A 22,641-nucleotide genomic window follows, 5' to 3' on the forward strand; every position below is an offset into this window, starting at 1 on the left:
ATACACAAAACAAACAACAACAACAAAAAACCCCCAAAATCAGGAGTAATTCTATTTTAAAATCATCTATCATGAACAAATTCTTCTCCAGAGAAAGCATGATGGGGCCCTGGACCAGGGGACGTGACCCCTCGGATTTGAGCCCAGAACGCGGCCCCTCCTGCCAGCGCTCTGCTCTGGGCAGCTCCTCGGTGGCATTTAGACATTTGAGGCTAAAGGAACCTAGGAAGCCTTTCAGAGAAGGATGTATCAACTGCACTTCTTGAGTATTTCAATCACCAGAAGATGAGTTCACTTTGCTATGAAAATCTACACGAATCACTGACACCTTTAAGTCAACCTCAGTCCTCCTGTCAAAAGGATCAGGATCTTTATGTAAGGACACATTCTACGCTTCTCTTAAAAAACGAACAATTCCCAGAGTTAAAACACATATCCAAAAAAGTCGCTACGAATCCGCCCAGGGTTGAAGTGAGTAGTACTTATACCTTTGCTCGAGTCCACAGCGCAGTGATAAACGGCCAAGCGGCGAGGGCAACGAGTCCAGCTGTGAGCATGTAGCGGTAGAAGAAACTGAGCACCTGAGAATGTAATTCAAAGAAGACAGGGAAAAGGAGGTCACTGCCAACGAGATATGCACGTGCATGAAAGAGACCTGAAAACGTGTAAGTGGTAAATTACTTACTAATACTTCAACTCCCAGGATAAAGAGCAAGAGGTATCCAAGGAAGCGTCGTGGAGGGAAGGTCGACAGTAAGGTGACGAAGCCTTGAATAACTGGGATTCTGTGTAACAGGATTATTTATAAAAAAATTATTTATAACCTATGTTGAGTATAAAAAATTAGTTCTCGTATAGCAAAACATTAAAATCTTGTGTGTAGAAATCAGGAAATTTTCGATTCATAGATCTTTCAAAAACTAAGATAATTTCTAACAGATTTGTTTCAATGCTTTAACTTACCTACATCTTTTTTGAAATCTGTAAGTATATTAGGAAAAATGTATCTTCTGAATTAAGTTGATAATGATCATAATAATTTGCTTGGTTTTTTATAAACATTAATGACAATAAATGAGTCTTACTTGATCTGAGTTTAAACATTTTGTTGTTTAGTCGCTAAGTTGTGTCCAACTTTCTGCGACCCCATGGACTGTAGCCTGCCAGGCTCCCCTGTCCATGTGATTTCCCAGGCAAGAATACTGCAGTGGGTTGCCATTTCCTTCTCTAGAGTTGAAACATGGGCACATTGATACAACATCAGAAATAAAATAAATGAACCCAAATGAATAAAAACTGAGAACATTTTTAAAATTCACTAAAATTAATTTTATATTGAAATCTCAACTGTCTTCAACTTAATCTAGGTAGAGAAAATCTTAATTGCACTTTTTCATTGGGCAAAATAACCTTTTCCAAACTCAATTTAAGATGTCACTAATCGTACACTAATTATAATTAAATGTGACTTCACAACCATTTAAAATGTATTACATACTTGAGTACGTTTTACTTTTTATCACTAGAATAAATTTTTTAGCATTTGTAGTGCATTATTAAGTAGGCAATTATAAAATGTCAGTATGATTTGGTTTATAACCTTTTCTAATTAAAAACAATGGTTACATATTGTCATCAAAACAATTAAAGTACCATGTAGGGAAGAAAAGCTAACACCAGTCAAAAGGAGAATATTTCTTTTGTTCTCAGCAGTGATGATTCAATAAAATCACTTAGTTTTTTTCTAGAAGAAAAGTGAAATTTTATGTTTTATTTTCTTTATCTATCAAAAAGATACAGAACACAGCGTATTTTCAAAATCACAGTGTCCCTTAAAATTTAAATATACATGTGTTCTTCACAAATAGAACATTTAATAATTTACGAGGGAATTTTAGATAAAACTTCTCATTCTAAAAAGTTTTAAACCAGAAAAAATGACATTAGAAAAAATTGATTTAAATATGTGTAACCAGCAACTGTATTCCTTTCAAATGGAAAAGTAACAGGCTGTTCTTTCATCAGTGTCTTTTTACCTTGTATTTGAAAAAGTTAGTATTTAAAATATTTTAATATTAATTTTTATTTTTGATATTAAGAAGAGGTGATCAAAGCTGGAGTTAACACAAATTAGAATAGAAACATACATTGTATCGTTTCAAACGTGCTTGCCAACCCTGACAAGACCCTTATTCTGCACTGTCATTCCCTGGTCTGCTTTTGGGGTCTGGCTTGCTCAAAGGATGCCCAAGATTAAGTTTATATTCTAGACTACTGGTGCAGATGCAGAAATCAACACGGTCCACACCACGATCCTCACTTCCTATGAACATGAACCAACCCAGCGTTTCAGCAATTTTGTTTTAAAGAGCACAAGAGCTCGGCCTTGATGTTTTCTATGATGATAGAGTCCATTTCAAGTTCAACCTGTGAGGAAGTACTATAAGATGGAACCACAGCATACAGGAATAATCTCCCCTAATCCTTGCAAGTACACATTACTAGATTGAATTTAATTACAAACTTTCATTCATCTAGGTTTACATGATAGCTGAGAAAGGAGGGGCAAAAATGTAAGGAGCCAAAGCATGCAAACTGCCTCGTGAAAGATAAAGATAGGCTGGAAACTGGGACGATGAGACTTCAAAAGGCAAGCCACTCCTGACACAGAACAATCCATGTTAATTATTTTGTTTTCACTCCAGATTTTTCTTCTAAAAGATATATGAAGAAAGGAACCGAGGCCAAAGCTGTCTCAGGGGAAAAAAGATGAAGTCAAAAGGGAAAAGTAAAATAAAAAGCGTATTTAGGGAATTCCCTGGTTGCCCAGTGGGTAGGACTCCATGCTTCCACTTCTGAGGACCTGGGTTTGATCCCTGGTTGGGAAACGAAGACCCTGCAAGCTGTGAGGGGCAGCCAAAAAAAAAAGAGGATGTTTATATGCACCATTTATGCTGTTATACATGAAATCAGAGGGCTGGGAGATTTGACAGTACCGTAAGTCTCTTTCATGACTTATGCTACAGAAATCTACTTATGCTACTTAATGCCTTTGAAATACAGATGTAACTGTCAGTGAAGTGAGAAACAAGACCACAAGACACATTACTTACTCTCTGAGAACCGCGTACCATATTGGCAATGGCAACAAACAGTATATGTAGTAAGTCCAGGGGCAGGCTTGAATCAGCAGGAAGAATGTGACGGAAACGCCAACGGCTCCAAAAGCACACGGCAGGAGACGGCTGGGGTTCTGCAAGTCAAACAGAACACTGAAAACACTCTTAAAAGACATTTTACGAAGTAAAGGAAACATATTACTTTCTTTCAGTGACTCCACAACTAGATGATCGATCTAAGAACTGCATTTTAAAAGAAACCTGTCACTGGAGAATAGCAGGAAGCCTGGGACTGCGGCACTTAGGCAAGTCTCCATTTAAGGGGACGACGTTCCTACAGTTTGCTGTCAAATAACTCGTCTGGAACTCTGAGCATAGCTCTCCTTAGTAACAATTTATAGATGTTGACTGAGCTCACTGCCTAGCGCACAAAAGCCCACTGGATCTACGGTAAACGGTGGGACTTCATTGGGAACAACGCCTCTATTTGTTCCAGCTTCAATTGACCAGCCGCGCACGCTGCTCTCCCCACCGCTTAACCACAGGAGGATGGCTCGGGCACATCTTCGCTCCTGCCCCCCGCCAAGCAGCAAGGGAGCCGCTCAGTGGCAGCGCGTGGACGCGGCAGGCCTGCAGGTGCTCTGGGCCGGGAGCAATGAGGCACGTCGTCGGGGGAGGCAAGGCCAGCGATGAGGACAAGAGCGTGCCGACAGCGGGAGGAAGGAGCAGGACTGCAGGGCCAGGCGGCGCCCTCTTGCCTCTGCTCCTTGTTTCCCCTTGCCTTGCTGCCCAAGCTGAATAAGGGGAGAATTACGAATTACCTTCTGGAGCAGGTGAGGTTAGGGAGGAAAAGCAAATGAGTTTCCCCCTTTATAATTCCTCCCTTCTGCTCTAAAATGTCACCAGAAAGGGAGCGAGGAACCAAGGATAAACTAGAGCAGGGTTTTAAAAAGGAAGGTGAAACACAGCACTGTGATTAAGCGTTTGGAGCTACACAGATCAGAGTTCAAATCCTGCTTCTGTCAGTGGCTCCCTGTATGACCATGAGCTGGAGAAAAAAAAAAACAACTTTAAGATTCTGAGACTTAATTTCATCCCATCTATAAAATGGGAATAATAATATCTGTATCTATTTATCAGGGCTAGTCATGGTTAAATGAGATTATGAAAAGAGCTTACCAAAATGCCCATAATATTACTACTGCTTAAGAAATAATGGCTCCTATTATCGCCTCTATTTTCCTTCTCTCCTCCTCTCCTTCTCTGCATTAGTCCCAGCAGTCAGCGGAGAAACCTACCCAGTGACTGGCCCTGGAAATGGAGACACAGGCCAGACAGGATGGAGGACCCCGAGCAAGGGGGCAGGAGGAGAAGGGGCAGAACTCAGAGACGGACAGGGAGGGCCCTAACGCAGAAGGTGCCCGAGGCAGGCAAGCACTGTAGGGATTGAGACTGGTTTCACATCACTCTGAGAAGAGCAAAATCATAAGAAAATAAATTTAAACAAGTACGTAAAAAGATCCTCGAGGGATCTTCCAGGTCAGCACAGTATCGTATAATTATCCAAACCTTTGACACATAAAGCAACAGACATTACAAATAAATATCTACTTGTAGGAAACCAAATCAAAAAGAAGTCAGTTCAGCTAAAGTAAAAATGGAAAGAACTTTAAATAACAGGAAAGGGAGACATTTTCTCCCTCATCACAATTAACTCGGGGCCTTTCCAGATCCTCCAAAAAACACCTGAGGATAATGAACCATGCTGTGTGCACTGAGGTTACCCCTCCATCCAACAGTTCTTAAGTCACACCGTCTATGCCACGCTCTGTACGAGGTGCTGACCAAGAAGGAATTTAATCCACACAGAGATGGAATCACGGGGCTTGGTTTAAGAGGTTAACCTTTTGAGATTTACCCAAGTAACAAGGGAACAGGAAAGCATGCAGATAAATAAGGATATTTACTTCTAAAGCAAAAGACGTCTGAACTAGCAAGCAGAGAACGGATGCAAGTTAAATGCAGAGTTCAACTTGGAGGAGCTGTGGCAAATTACCTTTAAAGAGAATGTTCACTGCAGACCTGTCTGTAATGGTGATACGTCAGAAACAACCTGTATAGTCTGAGGGACACTGTCAGGCAGAAGTGACATCAACTTTGGTGGTGGTTGTTCAGTCGCTCGGTCGTGTCCCCGCGTACGACCCCATGGACTGCAGCACACCAGGTTCCCTGTCCTTCACCATCTCCCGGAGTTTGCTCAAACTCGTGTCAAACTCCCAGAGTTTGCTCAGACTGAGTCGGTGATGCCATCCAACCATCTCATCCTCTGTCACCCCCTTCTCCTCCGGCTTTCAATTTTTCCCAGCATAGCTGGAGTCAGACCAAAAGTTAATTTCAGCGCTTCTGTTCTATTTGCCGTCAGTCTGGCTAAACCATTTGACTCACTTTCACTCTCTTCACTGGCTAAACCACTTAGCTTGTCTCACGTCTGCTCCCACGTCTGGAGAGGAGGGCAGCGTTTGCTGCGAGCTCCTCTCTCCCTCCCTCCCAGCCGTCGACCAGCCCCCTTCTCGGTGACGTGCGGTCCCTCCAGGGAGCTGGGGTACCGCGGACTGCTGAAGCCTCCATGCTCCCCAACCGGAGGCACCAGGCTCTGCAGCTGCAGCTCCCTTACCCCCAACTGCTCTCCATGGCCCCCTTTCGTCAATGCTTCCGATTTCTGGCAATGTACTCTTCCTCCCAAACTGCTTAGATGCTGTCACTTCACTAGATGATAAACTCTCACTGAAGAAGAACCAGAATGTTTTCGCAAACAGAACCAAAGGGTTCAAAATACTTTTAATGAACTCAACTGCAGTGGTCAGTTTGGGGCGATTTTTTAAATACTGTTTATTTTATATTGGAGAAAAGACAACTAACAATGCTGTGATGGTTTCAAGTGGACAGCAAAGGCACTTGGCATTACTACCCAGCACTCAAACCTCACTTCCTCCCCATCTTAGCCGAATGGCCTTGTGCAAGTTACTTAAACAACTCCAGTCTCCTCTTCTGTACAGCCTGCTTCCAGCACTGTTACAAGCTTAAAGGGGCAAAATAAACTTCAAATAGCCAGCTGAATGCCTAGATACATCCTTCACTAAAACATCTTTGTTTTTGTCTCTTTTCCTGTCATGTAAGAAATTATTTTTATTCTAGCCCATTTCACAATCATTCAAATAATGAAAATTACTTGGGTTAAATAATTTAAGATGCATTAAAGCACTATAAAAATGCAATAAACACTACTGTTCTTCCTTCCATTATAGAAAAATAAAATATAAAGTTGAAAAAACTTACTGTTGGAAATGTGTACAGACTATTACTATCAATAATACACCATCCGGATATATTACTTTTTAGAAGATTTAGACAAGGTAATCATCATTAGAGAATGAAGTAAAGAAAATGGAAGTGGCATATTATCCCTGGTAAATGACAGTAATAAATTTTAAAGAGTAAAGTATTTTAATATAGTAAACCATATATGTACTGTTATATTTTCTCAGTTGTATAAAGTATTACTAAAGAACAGGGGTTTTTTGGTTTTTTTGTTTGGTGTTGAAAGTACAATAAATGAGGGACTAGTTGTTAAAATGAGAATTAGAGGAAGTTCTGGAAATTCATGTTTAAGAATTTTAGAAAGATGAAAAAGGGAAGGACAGTTCCAAAAATATATCCATATTGTTTTAAAAGGAACATTTTGAACAAGTGATTTTATTTCTTTCCAGCTCCTAAACTTAATATCAGATGAAGTTAAATATATCGCTCTGAAATTGTTTTCTGATTACCTATACTGTAGAAAGATATGGAATACTTATAACACGCTAAATAAATATACAAATAAACAGAAAGTCCACACAGTTAATGCCATAGGTGAATGTAAACTACACAGCTACCTTTATAGCTCTCTTCTGTTACAGGACTTATTATTGATACGCTCTTTTCCCCAGTAAAGAAATAGAGATTTCTGAGAAAAAAAGACCTACCGCGACAAAAGCGAGAAAAAAAGATCCACCGCGACAAAAGCGGACGAGAGAGCTGGCCTGGAACAACGTGTACCCTAAGCGAGCGCTCTACAGCTGGTCAGATTCCATTTCCTTCCTCAGGCCTTTGGCCTGGCAGTGTCGCCTGAATCTTCAGTTCTTCTGAACCTACCTTGGCCTCTGTGCTAACGCCTCTCATCAGGTTGCAGTGAGACTTGATGATCAACAGAGACGCGTAAGAGGTCCATCCCACGAAACCAAGGACGACGTTGAAAGCCAGGAAGAACCTGTCATAGGTGTGGTAGTAGGCCAGGCCTCTCAGGGCGAGGTGGATCAGCTGCCGACAGAGCGAGACCTGGAGGGAGCGGGGGCACAGCGGCCACGCGGAAAGGAGAGAACCAGGCGTCAGGGGGAGGGAAAGTACTACAGTTAACGTAACTGCAGACGGCACAGCAAAAACAGATTCTGGTTGTTCAAGGGTCTTCTTGCAAGGGATAAATAAGAAAAAAATCCTGAATAAAATAAAATTTAAAATCTTGATAAGAAAGGATATTTTAAGTGCAAACTATCAATGACATGTGTAGTGACTTTACATGATTCATTTTGTGAATTCATTCTCTTCAGAGGACACATGAAGGAAATGGCTCTTTAACTCACAGACTTAGCGGGTGAACATGTGGTTGCTGGGGAGGTGGGAGGGGACAATCAGGGAGTCTGGGATGGACACGTACACACTGCTGTATTTAAAATGCATAACCAACAAGGGCCTACGATGTAGCAGGGGGAACTCCGCCCACTTATGCGGCAGCCTGGCTGAGAAGGCAGTCTGGGGGAGAATGGGTACATGTATATGTATGGCTGAGGCCCTTCGCTGCTCACCTGAAACTATCCCACCAGTGTTCCTTGGCTACACCCTAATACAAAGTAAAAATATTTTTTAAAAAATGGCTCTATATGTCCCTAACAGAAAGGCCCATATTTATATTTTTTTACTCTATTATTATTAGATTACCCAAATCAGTTATAAAGTGAAAGTCACTCAGTTGTGTCCAACTCTTTGTGACCCCATGGACTATACAGTCCATGGAATTCTCCAGGCCAGAATACTGGAGTGGGTAGCCTTTCCCTTTACCAGGGGATCTTCCCAATCCAATCAGTTACAAAACATTATTAAAATAGCTTAATATTTAAGAGGAGAGTAATTTGCCATTGAAAAACTATAATAAAAATAAGCATTAGAAATGCCATTGTACTACTTAGGCAATTTTAGAAATGAAAATAGAATTCTCTTTTACTTTAAACTTTTATGACCATTTAACAAAGAGGAAATTTTATGAAAAAGACAATGGGGTAGGAATTGGGAAAAGTCAAAGCTTCAGAATAAACTATTAAATTTATAATAGTGTGAAAGTGAAAGAAAGTGAAAGTGAAGTCGCTCAGTTGTGTCCAACTCTTTTCGACCCCATGGACTGTAGCCCACCAGGCTCCTCCATCCATGGGATTCTCCAGGCAAGAGTACTGCAGTGGGTTGCCATTTCCTTTTCCAGAGGATCTTCCCAACCCAGGGATCGAACGCAGGTCTCCCGCATGGCAGGCAGATGCTTTGACCTCAGCTACCAGGGAAACCACATGATAGTGTGAAGCCAGCTCTAAATGTACGAGTATGTCACGTTCTAAAATACCACGCATAAGCAGGATGACAGAGGCTTGGGACATACTTTCTCATTACAGAAAACAGCAATCGTTCATTGACAACATTAACCTAAAAAAGTTCACCTACAACATTGTCTGAAATTAGAGAAGTCTATCCATGGGGCCAAAGCAGCTGCTTCTGAAATTCAGCCCTTCCATGCAGGGTCAGGACAGCTCCCTGGCTGGCTCACTCTGCTCTCACCATATCTGCCCCTCTCCATACCTGAACGGTCAGCTGTTTATACACACAAGGCCTGCATACTTACTGCTTCATCATACTTTTTCTGTTTTATGTAGTATCTTGCTTTTCTTAAAATGTTGGCCTGTTTAGTATCAGATAGCGACCTATAAAAGAGAAAAAAAAAAGGCTTAGGTTTAAAATGTTTTCTCATTTCAATTATATTTTTGCTTTTTTTTTGCTTGATTGAAAATAAAAGAATAGAATAGTGAAAATTGAGAAAGAGGGAAAGAAACAAACTCTGAGCCAAACTGCATCTTTGCTGGTTATCTGAACTCTCCCGAGAAATAGTTTATAGTTAAATTTGGTTTTCTGGACTCAAAGTTGCAACTGCCAAATTCCACTTAAAACAGTCATACAACACGTCACTGGAAGAAATGGAATGCTCTGGCTAACAAAGAAAAGTATGATTAGATCAATAGAATCAGTGAAACAGCAAACGAGTGATGTGCGTTACAACACTCAGCCCTCTCACGCTCGTGGTAGATGTAACAGACAGGGCGGATTCATTATCCTATCTTGTGTCCCTGGGGGTTTCCCTGTGGCTCAGCTGGGAAAGAACCCACCTGTAGTGCAGGAGACCCTGGCTAGATTCCTGGGTCGGGAAGACCTGCTGGAGAAGGGATGGGCTACCCACTCCAGAATTCTTGGGCTTCCCTTGTGGCTCAGCTGGTAAAGAATCTGCCTGCAATGTGGGAGGCTTGGGTTCAGTTGTCCCTGAGCCAGACATGGCCCGACAGTTTTCATTATCAAAGAGAGCTGGGCAGAGCTTAACCAGCAAGTAGTCAGTCAAAAATCTGAATCGATTTGCAATTTTGGTACTCTACCATATACTTTTTTGGTTTCCCTATCTTTCATTTCTCTTTCTACCGTTTCCCTACCCTGTTTTACCACAGTAAAAACCTTAAAGACACAGGAACAACACTCCTAATACTGCATAAGTAATTTTTAAATAAGTAAAAACACAAAATTGAACACAAACTGCTTAACTAGAATCTACATTCCTAAAGTGCATACCTTTACATTATAAAAGTGTAAAAATGTTGAAGAATGTATTAGGTCAGATCATATGACGCTGATGTTTCTGTACGTCAAAAACTACTAAAAATTTTTTGACAATTTCATATAGCTCAACATATAATCACTTGTCTTTTACTACTTGGTTTCAGTAGCTTCTAAAGAGGTAAGATGGTGACTTGCAGGAAAGTCCTCTTTACGCATTGTTATTAATTTGGGTGGGTCACAGACATCTTTCAGGATCTGAAACTCACTCGAGTTTTCAAAATAAACATGATTCAAAATCTTACATAAGATTTTAAGAAAATTCAAGAACCATAGAAACTCATCTGTGAGCTCCCTCGAGTTCTGTACAGACCCCTGACTAAGAAGAATCCGTGCCCACTTCGAGGAATCTCAGATCCTCCAACTCATGGGAACCCACACACTCTGTCAGGGCTTCCCTGTAGCTCATATGGTAATGAATCTGCCTGCCATGCAGGAGACCTGGATTCGATCCCTGGGTGAGGAAGATCCTCTGGAGAAGGGGATGGCAACCCACTCCAGTAACCTTGCCTGGAGAACCCATGGACAGAGCAGCCTGGGGGCTGCAGTCCGTGGGTAGCAAAGAGTCATACATGACCGAACGACTAACACTACTACTGTTAAACACTTCGCCAGACTGGAGGAAGATCCCGGGACTCACTGGGATTTGGAGGAAAAGGTACCAGGAAGCAGGAATTCATGAAGAAAAATAAGTTACTTCAAAATGTTGCCATGACCCAGTTCTCTGTCTTTCAGACACCTCGCAGTTTGGAATATCTTCTTAGAAGTCTCAGAAATGGAATTACTGGGCCAAAGGGCACAGGCACTCATTGAAGGCTACATCTAAGATGTAATTCCAAAGTTCTAAAGAAACCTCCTAAGATGATCTCCCTTCTCCTTGTTCTAATCCACTCCACACCCTAAAACCTTCTAATGAACTTGACATTGAGATGGGCATCTTATTGTCTACTTCATCAGTTCTAAACTTCCTGGACTACTGATGACCATCTCCTTCTATTCTATTTAATTTCCTGTTATCCCAAATATAAACTCTCAGCTTTATAAAATGGTTAAGCTTTTCAATCATCACCTATCTCGCATTCACGTCTGAGTTATTATTCATAAGGATCCTCTTGTCTCTGCTTTCCAAAATCAAATCTGCATCATCCTTTATGACCCACTCCAAATCTCACCTCACGCCATAAGCACTTTAGTGTGGTCTAATCACCAATTCATTTCTCTCCAACTAAATTTTAACCTCCATGCAGGCCGTTAATTATTTTCATTAATATCAATAATGCCTAGGAAAGTGCAAAGCACATCAATCAATATATCTTAATTGATTAAAGTGCCATCAAAATATCGCAGACCTAAAACAGGAAGAGAACAGAGGTGTGCTCGCTGCTCTTCTGAAAGCACCTAACACTTTCTAAAAAGAGGGGAAAAGCTTGTCCAGAAATTAATTCCTGGACATCAGAATGTTCATTAAAATGTTTTAAACAAACCTCACTGGAGCATTATGACATTAAGACTCTTATTCCCCATGTAATTTGTTTTTTAGTTTTCTGTTAAGTTGAGAAGGGTACAAAATAAGTCTTAGTATCACGTATTTTAAATATAAAGAAACTTTATGAAAAATGGAAAGTCCAGAATTAAGGTACGATATTTTAACATCATGGAAAAAAAGACAAAACAAATAACAACAATAAGCTAAGTGGGGGGTTGGCAAGGAAGCAGTCAAAGGAGCAGCACATATAAATTAAAGTGAAGAAGGGGTCTGTGTGCTCCATACAGGTAAATCTTGAAAATCAAACTGAACAGAAAAAGGAGAACTGTAAAAAAAAAAAAAAAAGAACAGATTTTAAAAATGGGGATTCAATGATATTACACCATTTTATTTCTTAAGAGAAAGAAGATCTAAAGAAATATGGTAAAATGTTGACGTTTCTAAAACCTGGATTGTAGGCACAAAGATTTTTATTATAGTCTTTATTCTTCTCAGTGTGAAGAGTTTCATAATTAAAATCGAAAAGATGTTAGCAAAAGGGATATATACACAGACGTACGTGTGCACTCAAGATGCACCTACAGACACATGAGAGGCTGCAGCCTTGCCCACGGGAGCAAAGGCTGTGAAGGGCGGAGCACAGGCACGGGGACGTCCCGTGGTCATCTGCGTGGTTTTTTATTGTGGAGATGCATTACTTTCTCATTCATATTTGATGAGCCAGATTTTTTAAATAAAATAATTAAAACATTAAAATTTAACCACAGCTTGATGGAAAAACTCAGGCATGCCAATGCTCCCACCAGTAACAATCTGAAAGCCTGACCAAACAAAAGAGGGTGGGACTAACGGAGAGAGCAGCATGGAGACGCATGTATCACCGTGTGGAAGTTAGACAGCCAGTGGGAATTTGCTGTCTGACGCACGGAGCTCAAATCTGGGGCTCTGTGGCAACCTAGAGGGATGGGATGGGGTGGCATGCGGGAGGAGGGTTCCAGAGGAGGGACATACATGTGGCTGACTCCTGCTGAGGCATGGCAGAGACAACACAGTGTTGTAACTAGCCTCCGATTACCTTCTTTAAATAAAATTTTTAAAAATAAATAAATTTAAAGGTACTGGAGAGCTAGCAGACCATCAAGAATTGAAGAGCTGGGAGCCTAGAGAGAAGAAAACCACACAGAAGGAAACCAACATTCTAAAAACTGTGACCCTTTGAACATCCCGATACCAGGAAAAACACTGAGAGCCTGGGCAGACAGCCGCTGCTGAGACCCAGAGAGTCCAGCAAACCCCCGGCAATGTGACCAGACTGCAGAGACAAAAATGCGGCAGCCCATGCAGCCAGGACTTGGGGACCCAAAAGAGAATGAAACAAATAAAGACTAAAGAGAATAAAATAAATTAAAAGACAAGAGAATAAAAATATACGACGTTCATTCTGGATTTTTAAAAAAGACATGAAAAGAAAGCTATCTGGAATTACTTTACCTACTTTAATACAGATTTTGAAGTGAAGTCTGAAGATGAATGAGAGGAGTTTTGTAAGAAGAATTTATACGTGGAAAACTCAGATAAAAAAACAGAGGCCAAGTCCTGGTAAGAGGGGAGATGAACTTTAACATCAAGTTTTAAAAGAATCTATTATCAACATGTTAAGCTTAGCTAAAAAGTAAAAGAGAATATAAATATTAGTTGTGCACGTTTCTTTGCTGTGCTTGCTATTGTTCCATTCTTCTCATGTAGTTGTTTGAATGCTGTAGAAGAAACTAAATCACGTTTCAGGATTAACACGAATTTCATCATCAGTTTTTCAGGGTAAACTAGTATTTGGAGAGTGAAATCGCTTTAAGAGGCTACCCTTTGAAGTATTACATCTTATCCACTCACATTTTTATTACAAAGATATTTCACTTGCTTTAGAGATCTACCTAATGATATTTAGAACATTCTTTTTTAGAATATCTATTTAAAGGACATTATCAAGAAGACAAAGACAGAAAAAGCGGGATAAAAATTATTTCTAGAACAATCAGCATTCCTTTAGACTGACCAATGATGTAGAAGCTTATATTATATTTCATGTCACAATAAGGTAAATATTTTCCTATGTAGGTATACGATGTATAAAAGTTACTCTTTTAATGATTATTTTGAGTTTAAGGTAGAAAATTACACTTACAGTAAATAGTAAGTCAGACAGATGAAGTGGTAGAAAGATTCACATTAAAACCAATATTTAAATTTGCTCTAAGGTAGAAATGAGAAGTTTTTTTAAAGCTAAAGCAAATGAAGTATTACTAAGTATTAGAGGAACATGTGGAGAAGGCAATGGCACCCCACTCCAGTACTCTTGCCTGAAAATCCCATGGACGCAGGAGCCTGGTGGGCTGCAGTCCATGGGGTCGCTAAGAGTAGGACACGACTGAGCGACTTCACTTTCACTTTTCACTTTCCTGCATTGGAGGAGGAAATGGCAACCCACTCCAGTGTTCTTGCCTGGAGAATCCCAGGGACGGGGGAGCCTGGTGGGCTGCCGTCTATGGGGTCGCACAGAGTCGGACACGACTGAAGTGACTTAGCAGCAGCAGCAGCAGCAGCAGCAGAGGAACAATGGAAACAGAAACGACTGAAGCCTTAATATTAAAATACCCTGAGGTGAACAACTATCCCTTATAATCCTTATAATTTTTTTTTCAACTAAACTGAGGCACTTCTGAGAGCAGCATGAAAATGAATAAAGGAAATAGCATCTAAGTGAAGGAAGCCCCGATCACTGGCCGCTGCTCGCCGAGCCAGGCAGGAGGAAAGGTGTCCTCCCGGCCCAGCAAGAGCGCGCGCCGCCCCGCCGCCAAGGAGGAGCCGCGCAGCCCTGCCCGAGCCCTCCCTTCCGTTGCGGCACGCCCCTCCTCCGCTCTACAGGTGCGCCTATGCTTCACCATTGTCTGTTTGTCCCAAGTTGCAATTCTCTGCTATTCCAAGATAAACTCCTTTTGCTGGTTTAAAAAAAAAAAATGGTCTAAGGGAGGACCTTTAATCTGTATCAGACTGAAAGAAATGTAAAAAAATATATATCTTTTATTATTTTAGTGGAAAAACATATTGAAATATTTTCTTAACATTTATTTCCGCTCCCTGAATTTATATGGTGATTTTTAAGTAAAATATATAACAAAATGTTTTGGCTTCAAATGGCAAGATATTAATATACTATCCCAGGTGGATAACCCACCTGCCAATGCAGGAGACTTAAAGACACCTGGGTTCAATTCCTGGGTTGGGAAGATCCCCCAGGAGGAGGGCATGGCAGCCGCCTCCAGCATCCCTTGGACAGAGGGGCCGGGTGGGCTGCAGCCCAGGGGGTCGCAAAGACTGAAGCGGCAAAAGCACACAGCACAATATAATGTCTCCTTCCCGTCTCCATTTTTTCCTATGTTATCTCTTAAGAGACCTTTCTTATTTCATGGAATTTTTTTTAATTTTTTTTTTTTTACTCTGGCCTCTATAGTACACAATTTTCAAATAGGGTATGTTTTTCCTCCAAGTCATCTTCGCAGGCAAACTACTTTTTCTAGTCATGCAGCCCCACCTGCTGGTCACTTCTAGGCATAGCCTCAGGGTCCATTAGACCCAATTTTAGTTTTGAGGGGTTTTTTTGAGCAGTTCTATCTGTCATGAGCATTTCATGATTTTTATTCTTCCTTGGAGGTCTTTAAAATATATAAGAAAATAAAATTTACTTACTTTTAAATAACAGAATAAAATGCTGCTTAGTCGCTTCAGTCGTGTCCAACTCTGTGCAACCCTATGGACTGCAGGCCTCCAGGCTCCTCTGTCCATGGGATTCTCCAGATGAGAAGACTGGAGTAGGTTGCTATGCCCTCCTCCAGGGGATCTTCCCCGCCCAGGGATCGAACCCGGGTCTCCTGCACTGCAGGCAGAGTCTTTACCACTGAGCCACCAGGGAACATGTGGATCCACTGGACCCTTTAACAAGTTTAAGATGTAAGATTCTAGCAATCTTGTGTTTCTGAATCTTGATGATACATTTACTATTTCATCACCCTAAGAACTATGACATTATTCATCAGTTACTCATGCTAAAAAAGACTAAATAAGACAACGGAAGAATGGTAAAGAGACATTAATAAACCAAAATCTAGTGATGCTGGTGAAATTGATCACCTGAGCAAAATCTCAAGACTGAATTTTCAGTTCTCAATACCTCAGAGATAAATTTTCTCACACGTACCAATGAGTGAACAATATATTTATAAGAAGAAAAAAAGAAATACAGTACTTATTCAAGAAGGAAGGATTTCATTGAACAATTACTTGTAACAAGAACCTGAGTGAGTGACTGATAGTCGCTCAGTCTGTCTGACTCTTTGCGACCCCATGGACTGTAGCCTGTCAGGCTCCTCCGTCCATGGAATTCTCCAGGCAAGAATACTGGAGTGGGTTGCTATTTCCTTCTCCTGGGGATCTTCCCAACCCAGGGACTGAACCCGGGTCTCCCACATTGCCAGCAGTCACCAGGGAAGCTCTGTTGTACAAAAAGAATGTGTAACCTCAGTATACTTTCATCTTTTATAATGTTTATGTGCCAATAATTATATTGTAGTTTCAAAGCAGACAGTGTTGACATTAGGTGAATATATAAAGGTGACTGAAACAGATGTGTAGAAATGAAAAAAAACTCATTGGAATAGAGAAAATTAAAGAACCCATTGTACTCAAATGATAAATGATGATAACTGTTTTTCCTGGTATACCGAGCATCTGTAATACGAAAAACAGGATACTACTCATAATATTTAGAAATAAAATATCTAGGAATAAAATAATGAGAAATGTATATTGGGTGAAGAATGATAAAATTTTACTTAGGGATATAACAGAAGATATAAATAAATAATATTCAATACTGTAAAAAATGTCAATTCTCTCCAACTGCTTCCTAAGTATATTAAAATAACTAAAGAATTTTATATACAACTGAACATGATTCTAAAATTTATATGAAAGAAGAAACTTCTTTTTTATCTGTGCCCATAGACTGCATGACTTTATGATTCATGCCAATGATTAAAGTATCTATCTTTTAAATCACTTTAATATTCACCATTTTTATTACTTATCTATTTTGCTGCGTTGCACAGCTTGCATACTTTTAGTTCCCCGACAGGGATGGAGCCTGGCCCACATCAGGGAAGCACCAGGCCCCAACCACTGTGCCACCAGGGGATTTTCTATTTTTTATTTCTTTTTAAATTATATTTTATAAAAGCTATATATATTAATATATTTGGGCTTCCCAGGTGGCATTAGTGGTAAAGAAGCCAACAGTCAATGCAGAAGACATAAGAGACACGGGTTCAATCCCTGGGTTGGGAAGATCCTTTGGAGAAGGAAATGGCTACCCACTCCAGTATTCTTGCCTGGAGAATCCTATGGACAGAGGAGCCTGGCAGGCTACAGTCCATAGGGTAGCAAAGAGTTGAACACGACTAAAGAAAATTCTGAAAGACATGGAAACACCAGACTACCTGACCTGCTTCCTGAGAGAAATCTGTATGCAGGTCAAAAAGCAACAGTTAGAACTGGACATGGAACATCAGACTGGTTACAAATCCGGAAAGGAGTACGTCAAGGCTATATATGGGTCATGCTGCTTATTTAACTTATATGCAGAGTACATCATGAGAAATGCCAGGCTTGATGAAGCACAAGCTGGAATCAAGATTGCCAGGAGAAATATCAATAACCTCAGATATGCAGATGACACCACCCTTATGGCAGAAAGGGAAGAACTAAAGACCTTCTTGATGAAAGTGAAAGAGGAAAGTGAAAACGTTGGCTTAAAACTCAACGTACCGAAAACTAAGATCATGGCATCTGGTCCCATCACTTCATGGCAAATAGATGGGGAAACAATGGAAACAGTGACAGACTTTATTTTTGGGGGGCTCCAAAATCACTGCAGATAGTAACTGCAGTCATGAAATTAAATTACACTTGCTCCTTGGAAGAAAAGCTATGACAAATCTAGATAGCATATTAAAAAGCAGACATCACTTTGCCAACCAACATCCATATAGTCAAGGCTATGGTTTTTCCAGTAGTCATGTATGGATGTGAGAGTTGGACTACAAAGAAAACTGAGCACCGAAGAATTGATGCTTTTGAACTGTGGTGTTGGAGAAGACTCTTGAGAGTCCCTTGGACTGCAAGGAGATCCAACCAGTCCATCCTAAAGGAGATCAGTCCTGAATATTCATTGGAAGGACTGATGCTGAAGCTGAAACTCCAATATTTTGGCCACCTAATGCAAAGAACTGACTCATTTGAAAAGACCCTGATGCTGGGAAAGATTGAAGGCAGGAGGAGAAGGGGATGATGGAGGATGAGATGGTTAGATGGCATCACCGACTCGATGGACATGAGTTTGATTAAGCTCCGGGAGTTGGTGATGGACAGGGAAGCGTGGTGTGCTGCAGTCCATGGGGTCGCAAAGAGTCAGACACGACTGAGAGACTGAACTGAACTGAACTGAAAGTGCCTTACACACACACACACACACACACACATATATATACACAAATATAATTTTTAATAACAATAAATAGTACAGAGGGGCATAATGACAACCAATAAATCTCTGCCCCATCATTCTCAACTCTCAGCTTCCCAATACAGAAATGAACCCCTCCCTATGTCTGCTCTGACCAAGTCGTCTCCCTCAGTTGTTCCAAATCACGTCACATCTTCGGTTGTCGCACACTGTAAACAAATGTTTCCTTTTCCTAAAGTTTCCACTGCAAGAGGGATGAAGAAATGATGACTTCTAGTGTTTCCTCTAGCTCCTCATCAATCCATATATTACTGAAAATCCATTTCACTTCATTTGAGGTCTACTTGCTGTTCTAATTTGGAAGACTGGCCTCCCCTTTCCTCATTCCTGTACAATTTATCATTCCATGAGGTTTTAGACACATTTCCCATTTTTAAACAATGCACCGTATACTCCTCCTTTTGTAAAGTTTGAGCCACTTTTTGTCTTATGGATAAAACAGCTTCTCAGATACTTATGAGGATTTCAAGACTTTAATGTTTTTCGTCCTTTGCTATTCCTTCAACTATCTATTTCCTCGTAAGTTAATTTTTTATTTTATCTTGGGCTTTTTTGGTCATGCTGCAGGCTTTTGACACGTGGTGCTTTTCAGCCAGAAAAGTTTGCAGGCAGGATGGGTGAGCCAATGGATGAGAATCAGCCCTTCTGTCAGGTCCCCAGCTGACACAAAGCTAGCAGCGGCTGCCAGGCAGGTGCTGAGCTTCAGAGCAGGGCAAGGTCACGGTCAGCTCCCGGGCCGAGGGGAAGAAATCAGGCAACGTGCATTTGAACCTCCTGCAGAAGAGCATCTCCCTGGTAAGTCTTTGTAAGGTTGCTGACCTAAGGTAGCTGTTATTTTCAACGTCCTGTGTATTTTCTTCATACCAAGAATTGATAAAATATTTATTTAGTTATTTATTTAGTTAGGTCTGACTATACTACTGTGTTATTAATAAACAGATGCATATGATATCTATATAATATACTATAGGGAACATTCCAATTGGTGGATTAGAATTCTAACTCTAATTCTAATTGATAAAGACTTGGCTTATAGTCTTTATAAGCATATGTGATGACCTTACAGCTAGGGACACTCTTCAAATGATAATTCTATCTTTGACATATATAATTAGTATAATATTTCACTAACATTATTATATATATCATTATATTATATAATTAATTTTGACTTGTGAAATCCTAATTTCGCTTTGTTTTTGCTCCCCTACACACACACACACGCACGCACAGAAGCAAGCTGCCATGCTGACTGGTAATTACGTGATTCCAAGGGTAAACGCCGTCGTTCAGTCACTAAGTCGTGTCTGACTCTTTACAGCCCCGTGAACTATATACGCCAGGCTTCTCTGTCCTTCACTATCTCCCTGAGTTTGTTCAAACTCATGTTCATTGAGTCAGTGATGCCATCCAACCATCTCATTCGTATCGTCCTCTTCCCCTCCTGACCTGATCCTTCCGAGCATCAGGGTCTTTTCCAGTGAGTCAGCTCTTCGCATCCTGTGGCCAAAGTACTGGAGTTTCAGTTTTAGCATCAGTCCTTCCAGTGAACATTCAGGGTTGATTTCCTTTAGGATTGACCACTATTGCTATATGGAGAAGGAAATGGCAACCTACTCCAGTGTTTTTGCCTGAAGAATCCCACGGACAGACGAGCCTGGCGGGTTCAAGTCCATGGGTTGCAGAGTCAGATACAACTGAAGCGACTCAGCACACACTAGTGCCATAGAAGATGGGTTCCCAGGTGGTGCTAGTGGAAAAGAACCTGCCTGCCAATGCAGGAGATGCAGGAGATGTGGGTTCAATCCCTGGCTTGGGAAGATCCCCTGGAGGAGGGCATGGCAGCCCCCTGCAGTATTCCTGCCTGGAGAATCCCATGGACAGAGGAGCCTGGTGGGCCACAGTCCATGGGGTCGCAAAGAGTCGGATACACCTGAAGCAACTTAGCACGATGTGTAAGTTGTCAAAAACGACTCCAGTGAAGTCACGCAATCACATCCCTACTACCCATATTTGAAACAAATTGTATTTATTTTGGTCAAGAGAAAAATCCTTCCTAATTCAATGGGAATCCTTGCTAACTGCACACGACGCCCCAGGAGGCGCCCACCCGAGTGGGTCAGCCAGGTTTTGTCTCAAATAACCCCGTTCCCAGTTCAAGGAAAGCACATCTTTCTGGGATGGGACAATCTGCTCCCCACCAAAACCTGCTCTTCTCTTTGCCCAAGCAGTTGTCAGTGTTTCCCAGAAGTAGACCATCGGCCTTTTCACTTCATACGTTCACCCTAGGCCTCCTACACGTGCAATGGTTTCCACCCCATCTTTATGCTGATGGATCCGATATCCTCCTAACCAACTCTCATCTCTATCTTGAGATCCAAATCCCTATTTCTAACTAATTCATGTATCTTCAAATGCAAGTTGAGCTCAGTAGCCTCCAGCCTCACCTCTCACGCCAGCTCTCCTTTCTTTCTGTAAGCCAGAATGGCATGAGCACCTCCCTCCTCGGCCAGGCTAAGAGCCGCACCCCTCCCCAGTCAAGCCGTGCTGAGTTTATCTCCTTCATGCTTCCTGTCTTTCTACACCCCTGTATCCCCTCTACGAGCCACTCAAAGGTATACAGCACCTGGTTCATTACTTGCAAAACGACAGAAGAGGCTTTCATTTGGTATATGACACTAATGTACACAAAAGAGACGAATTTTCTAAGAACCTAATCTATTGTGTCAAGCATTCAAACTCAATGAAAAATTCTTTCCTACAAGTTAATAAAAACATAAGAGACTTACTTAAATGGTGTAAACAAAAACGATAAAGTAGCTTCTTTTTTCTGAGTCATTTTTACCTGGGAACCAAGCGTGAAAATATTTTATATTAGATGAGAGAAAAAATGAACTAATTTCATTTCGAAATACAAATATCCATTAAAATGGTTCTTCAGAGACAGAAATAAATGGAATTTTGTGTTAGTATCCTACTTCATAAATATTTAAAGAAAATGTTAATGCTATATAGTACCATTACAACACGCTGAGGATGAAGTATATCAAGCCTGCAAAATGTCATATAATTAAGCTATACTTTTTAACTCTTAGGAAACAAAATAAGTCATGCTGCATTAACAGTATTATGAATAGCAGCAAGTTTCAGTAAAATGGTCATTTCTGTAAGTTGTTAATGCAAATAATAATATACGCAGAACGACATGAAATGCTGCAATCTCTAAAACTACTTCTACAAGGCAGAGTCCATTGACAGAGACTTGGTTTGTAGTCTTTATAAGCATATGTGATATCTACCAATTCGGGACGCTCCTCAGAGCTAATTCTACACCCTCAAACTGATTCATGAAAAGTGCATCTCAGAAATGTGAAACTTCAGGACACTAGTCAAATACAAACAATTTAAAGATAATAAATAATGAAAATCATTTCTTAAAATGCAAAATCAAATATTTTCACAAGATACATTCAGTTTTAAAATTGGAATCATGTCCATATTTGTCTGTGCTCTTGTTTTACCTTGAACTGCTCAAGAATCTGTACTGCATTTGTGAACATGCTCTCTGCTTTGAAGAGATCAGAGGTATTAAGCATATCCACAGGAATGATTCCCTGTAAATAATAAACACTGGTTTAATATTAGCGCTAACAAAGCTCAGGTTATTCTTATAAAACAAAACAGACTTACAAGGGAAGCAATAGAGATAAGATATATGGACAAATAAATTCTTAGAATAATTAAAAAATATTTTTTTAAATCGTAACTGAAAAATGTTCTATTACTTTTCTCACAAAATACATATAATAAAATAAATAAAGCAAAAGAGATGAATTAAGTCCAATAAAACCTAAAATTTATCAAAAGATTGCTATATGGCAGGCAGTGCACTAAATGCTCTGCACACACGAAACGCTACTGTGGCGGGCCACAGCCAGCACACTAAAAAAAAGACATAAGAAAACAGGAGTGTGCTCTCAGGGCTTAGCTGCTACATCTGTCCAGCTCTTGTGACCCCACAGACTGTAGCCCACCAGGCTCCTCTGTCTATGAGATTTTCCAGGCAATACTGAAGTGGTTTGCCATTTCCTTCTTCAGGGGATCTTCTTGACCCAGGGATCGAACCCGGGTTCTCCTGCACTGAAGGCAGGTTTCTTACCGACTGAGTGACCAGGGAAGCTCCACACTGTTACACTGTATGTAAAAGTGAGGCTGTTTTCTGCAACTCTGGTTTCAGTTACAGACACACACACACCTTTATGACTACAGGGATCAAATGACAGAGCTCTGAGGCAGATGATATTATTTTTTTAAACTTTGAGCTGAAGGGCTAAAAAGAATGGCTGATGGGAATGGATTCTGTTTGTCTTTTAGGTTTTCAGCATCCA

The 22,641-nt window shown here is 40.6% G+C and overlaps 1 protein-coding gene across 5 annotated transcripts in view; it reads right to left on the reverse strand.

Moving 5' to 3' along the window:
• PIGN (phosphatidylinositol glycan anchor biosynthesis class N) overlaps positions 1–22,641 on the reverse strand; it is a 105,114-nt gene that overhangs the window by 54,726 nt on the left and 27,747 nt on the right. For all 5 annotated transcript variants that reach the window (XM_019986836.2, XM_019986837.2, XM_019986835.2 and 2 more), the window contains 7 exons: positions 21,775–21,867; positions 21,043–21,098; positions 9,100–9,178; positions 7,314–7,496; positions 3,114–3,253; positions 686–785; positions 489–581 (listed from right to left, as the gene is read on the reverse strand). In XM_019986836.2, coding sequence (XP_019842395.2) covers positions 489–581; positions 686–785; positions 3,114–3,253; positions 7,314–7,496; positions 9,100–9,178; positions 21,043–21,098; positions 21,775–21,867 — 744 coding nt within the window. The remainder of the gene's footprint in view (positions 1–488; positions 582–685; positions 786–3,113; positions 3,254–7,313; positions 7,497–9,099; positions 9,179–21,042; positions 21,099–21,774; positions 21,868–22,641) is intronic.

The sequence above is a fragment of the Bos indicus genome, chromosome 24 (assembly GCF_029378745.1).
Source record: "Bos indicus isolate NIAB-ARS_2022 breed Sahiwal x Tharparkar chromosome 24, NIAB-ARS_B.indTharparkar_mat_pri_1.0, whole genome shotgun sequence".
NCBI lineage: Eukaryota > Metazoa > Chordata > Mammalia > Artiodactyla > Bovidae > Bos > Bos indicus.